Genomic DNA, 5000 nt, shown 5'->3' on the forward strand with positions numbered 1-5000 from the left:
AGAAATGCTCTATCAGAATATGTTATATAGCCTTTTTTTAGGGACACAAAGAAGAATTGATTACTGGATTTAAGGATCGAGGAGGATCATAACAATATAAAAGATCAGATAGACAGAAGTATTGTTTTCTAAAAATGTTTATAAAACTGCAAACATTATCCACACCGTTCTCCATTGCTTGAACCAGTAGGTTTACATCATGTGGCCTCCAAGATTTAAGTCTGTGAATTAGCTGCTACAGGATTGATAAAATACAGATACCAATGTCTTAAGTTTTGAACTGCCTTCACATTTATTTAGCAAATTATGCCATCTTTGTTTGGGCAAACCTTGTATCATGTATTTTATTAATTGACAGATATTGTTGTACAAATATGTTGTACAATATGTTTTGTCTATTTTGACTTCATATATCAATATATCAAGGTAACCTCCAACTTATCAAACAGACATGAGACTACTAATAACATCCTTGATTGTTTCTAACGAGTATAATGTGTTTTAGGTGACCACGATGCTATGACTGTCCTGCTGATGATTCCAAGGATTGTCAATAAAGCTGAGTTACTTGCGTCTCAGCTTAAAGACAAGGTATGATGATGCTCGATTTTATGTCTAATGGTACTCAGAGCTGCCAACTTACCGCAAAAAATGCGGAATTGTACGCATTTTCAGCGATTGTACGCTTGTACGCATTTCCCCCAAGATTGTACCCATTTTCAGTGTATTTGTATATATAGCTCTTCATTGGATGTTGTGTTACGCTGTTATTCATATTATTACTAGCCTATTGAGAAACCTTGGTGACCAAGTGGATATTCATATATTTTTTGACCAATTATGTTCTTCATGCTGGGAGGTAAAATTCTGAAAGGATTGGATTATAGTCTTGGGAACATCGTTGTTGCTGCAATTGAGCCTGTGCGGTGTGACTTTATGTAATTATACCTTCCTCTTACTTTCACAATGGTTAGTTTCCATCGATTTCAGGATTGTACCCATTTTTATGAAATCTCCCCCTTTTTGAGGTCCCATTGTACACATTCTCATCAGATGGGGTTGGCAGCTCTGGTACATGTCACTGATCAATTGTTTTGGAAGATTGTTTGCTCAAGTCTAGTATATTTTCAACTTATTGTTTTGACATAGATAGCTCTTTAACTTATGAACTTCCCCTTTTACATGAATTTATTTGATAGAGCAGGCAGGTTTAAAAACTTTATGAATTACCTGAATATCATTGAGTCTTCGTGGTTTACTCAGCTGATTTTTATCTGCTTATAATAGCGATAAAGGCGACAACAATATGCAAAATAAATTATATAATATTCCAAATCAGAAAAGAATTTAAAACTTTTGATTGTTAATTTCAGTTTGAGGTGACAGAAAAATTGGAGCGAGATCATGTGCTGAAGAGTCAGCGTGCAGAGCAATGTAGTTTTGCCCAGCATTTGATTTCACTATTGAACAGCTTGCAAGGCACCATGAGACAATATGAAAGGTATTATTTAATTAGGGTTATCTAAAGAAACTAAATGACAAAATTACTGTTTCTTGCCTAAAATATTTATTAGCAGTGCTTCATTGAGTCCTACAGGGTTTATCAAAACAAATGTATACTCACGTTTAATAATAGTTAATCTGGCGTTTATTATCATATGTTTAACTTTCAACATGTAAAAGAATTTACAAACACCATTCTATTGTTTTGTCACGCTCTTTTCTCAAACTGATATCCATCTGGTCCATGAACTGGATAATGTAAAGGGATGGAATAGCACTCATCATGAAACACTTCTTTAGTATTTATGTGCATTCATGTTCAATAGTTAATCTCAATTTAGCAATTGTTGTAGGTTTCATTGCTTAAACTTAATGTTTTTAGGTATCCTTATAAAAAGAAGTATAGTGGTTTGAGGTCTGGTGAACATTAAAGGCATTCAACAAAACTTCTCCGGCCAATCCACCTGTTTGACAAGATCTCATGGAGAAAGGATCTAACATGGTGATGGCAGTAATAGGGTGCCCTATCTTATGGAAAATAAAAATCCTTCTCTTTAAAGTGTTCATTAATGCTTGGCATGGCAGACTGTTGCAGCAAGTTCATGTAAACAGGACCAGTCATCAGCATCAAAAAAGAAAAAGAAAAAAACATATGCATGTTAGCTTCCAAAAGGTGTATACATATTTTTTGGGACACTATTTTAGAGTGAAAGGTATTCAGGAATGAATGATTGGACTCTAATATTGATCCATAGTCGAATGAACCCTAACAACTGTTTTGATGTTTAAAAAAAAAAAATTTCAGTGCATTGGGTAGTTGCAGTGCCGAGTTGTTCACCAAAGTTGGCACCTTGCATCCAGAAATGACAGCACATGAAAAGACAGTGGATTACTTCATAGAGCTGTTGCGAAAAGATCAGGTTTGTTTGCCAGCTGAGATTTATGTCGCATCCATCATATCATCATAATCATTGTAATTTACATAATTGAAATTAAAATTATATTCCGTGAGGTTTGGACTAATAAAGAATTTGATAAGAATTGATTACAGCAGTTTTGCTCATAAAAAGAGTTCACAGATCAAATGGTTTTGTATCAAACCTTCTAGCTAGTAGCAAATTTAAGAATAAGGGATGTTTTAAAGTTATACAGAACAAAGAAAGAGTACAGCGTATATTTTGCATTTTCTCAAGAAGTTCGCAATAGGGAAGTAAAGTGATCAATCATGTATATTTCTATCACAGCCACCAGCTGGCCCTCTTTTTCTGATTTTTAAGCATTGTATTTCAATACTATTACTACAACAACTATCACTACTACTAGGACTATTACTGTCACTACTACTACTACTTACTACTACTACTAACTACTACTACTACTACAACTACTACTACTATACATACTACTACTACTACTACTACATACTACTAAATACTACATACTACTACTACTACTACTACTAAATACTACTACTACTACTACTACATACTACTACTATACTACTAACTAACTACTACTACTACTAACAACTACTACTACTACTACTACTACACTAACCACTACATACTAATACTACTACTACTACTATACTATCTATCTACTACTACTACTACTATATACTACTACTACTACTACTACTACTACTACTACTACTACTACTACTACATACTACTACTACTACTACTACTACTACTACTACTACTACTACTACTATACTACTACTACTACTACTACTACTACTACTACTACTACTACTACTACTATACTACACTAACTACTACTACTATACTACTACTACTACTACTACTACTACTACTACTACTATACTACTACTACTACTACTACTAACTACTACTACTACTACTACTACTACTACTACTACTACTACTACATACTACTACTACCTACTACTACTACTACTACTACTACTACTACTACTACTACATACTACTACTATACTAACTACTACTACTAACTACTACTACTACTACTACTACTACTACTAACTACTATACTAAACTACTACTACTACTACTACTACTACTACATACTACTAACTACTACTACTACTACTACTACTACCTACTACTACTACTACTACTACTACTAACTACTACTACTACTACTACTACATACTACTACTAACTACTACTACTACTACACTACTACTACTACTACTACTACTACTACTAACTACTACTACTACTACTACTACTACTACTACACTACTACTTACTACTACTACTACTACTACACTATTTACTATACTAACTACTACTACTATACTACTACTACTACTACTACTACTACTACTACTACTATACTACTACTACTACTACTACTACTACTAATGATGAAGTTGGATGATGATACTAGATAGTAATGAATATGATGAGCAGCATTTGCATAGCGCATTTCTTGGGGTAATTTAGGTCATTTACCTTAAAAGTCAATTGTGATAAAGTAGTTAAGATTGTTTTTTTTTAATCCCCACAAACAACTTATTTTCATGTATATAAAATTATTTTTAAAATCACAATCGAAACTCAACAGAATCTTTTTTAATAACAAATTGATATTAATTTGTGTTTTGTTCACAGTTGGATGAGACCGTGTCTGTTGATTTGTTAGAGAAATCCATCAGTTTCTTCCAGGTAAATCAATATATATATGTAAAATATTCAACCAATGTTTCACTGCTTTTTTTTCAGCATAACCAAATGTTTTGATTCAGTTCTGAGTTTAGTAACTGCTGCTATTTCATTATTTTACTACATTGTTATAGATATGCTTGCATTGTGACAATCACCTCTGTTATACTAAATATATCTTCCGATATGTGGGAACTCATCAAACCCTGGGTCATTCAGGATACTTTGTGCAAAATTTCGCACAATGCATCAATAGTAGCAATTGCCACCGTTGTCACCCATCCTACCATGAATAACACTCCATGTTGCTACTTTGCTTCAAGACAAGATAAGCTAACCATCTTGGCCATCCATGCCACCCAAATATTAATTTAACTCAATTTTTCATGCCACTGCCATTGCCTTTTTCTCCATTCTCCAGCAATTATACACAGTGCATCTAGCATCTGAAAGGGTTGACTGTACCCATCTGATGAGTAATGATGTCAAAATCGTTCTCAGTACCTGTGATGCCATTTCTACTGAAATAACACGACTGAAGTTTCTTCTGCTAGTAAGTTGTTTCTTCTTGATGTATTTATTCAATAAACATTTAACAATTAATTTATGATTATCTTGATGGAATCGGAAATAAAAAATATTGACCATTATCATAGTTTTAAAGGTCATAATCTGTTTTATAATGTTGATGTTAGATTTTTATCCTTAAGTCAATTATTATACAGATTTTTATCCTTAAGTCAATTATTATACAGATTTTTATCCTTAAGTCAATTATTATACAGATTTTTATCCTTAAGTCAATTATTATACAGATTTTTATCCTTAAGTCAATTATTATACAGA

At 32.8% G+C, this 5000-nt stretch overlaps 1 protein-coding gene and 1 pseudogene across 2 annotated transcripts in view; one reads left to right on the forward strand and one right to left on the reverse strand.

Annotated features, from left to right (window-relative positions):
• Window positions 1–5000, reverse strand: part of LOC144963679 (dynactin subunit 1-like) — an 87801-nt pseudogene that overhangs the window by 70981 nt on the left and 11820 nt on the right. The window lies entirely within an intron of this gene.
• The window catches only part of LOC144964171 (dynactin subunit 1-like), a 20252-nt gene that overhangs the window by 12191 nt on the left and 3061 nt on the right, over window positions 1–5000 (forward strand). Inside the window, exons 9-13 of the mRNA XM_078898130.1 lie at window positions 506–591; window positions 1374–1501; window positions 2309–2423; window positions 4104–4157; window positions 4576–4707. Coding sequence (XP_078754256.1) covers window positions 506–591; window positions 1374–1501; window positions 2309–2423; window positions 4104–4157; window positions 4576–4707 — 515 coding nt within the window. The remainder of the gene's footprint in view (window positions 1–505; window positions 592–1373; window positions 1502–2308; window positions 2424–4103; window positions 4158–4575; window positions 4708–5000) is intronic.

This window comes from Berghia stephanieae, chromosome 2, assembly GCF_034508935.2.
Source record: "Berghia stephanieae isolate SIO BIC M18660-M18661 chromosome 2, UCSD_Bste_1.3, whole genome shotgun sequence".
NCBI lineage: Eukaryota > Metazoa > Mollusca > Gastropoda > Nudibranchia > Aeolidiidae > Berghia > Berghia stephanieae.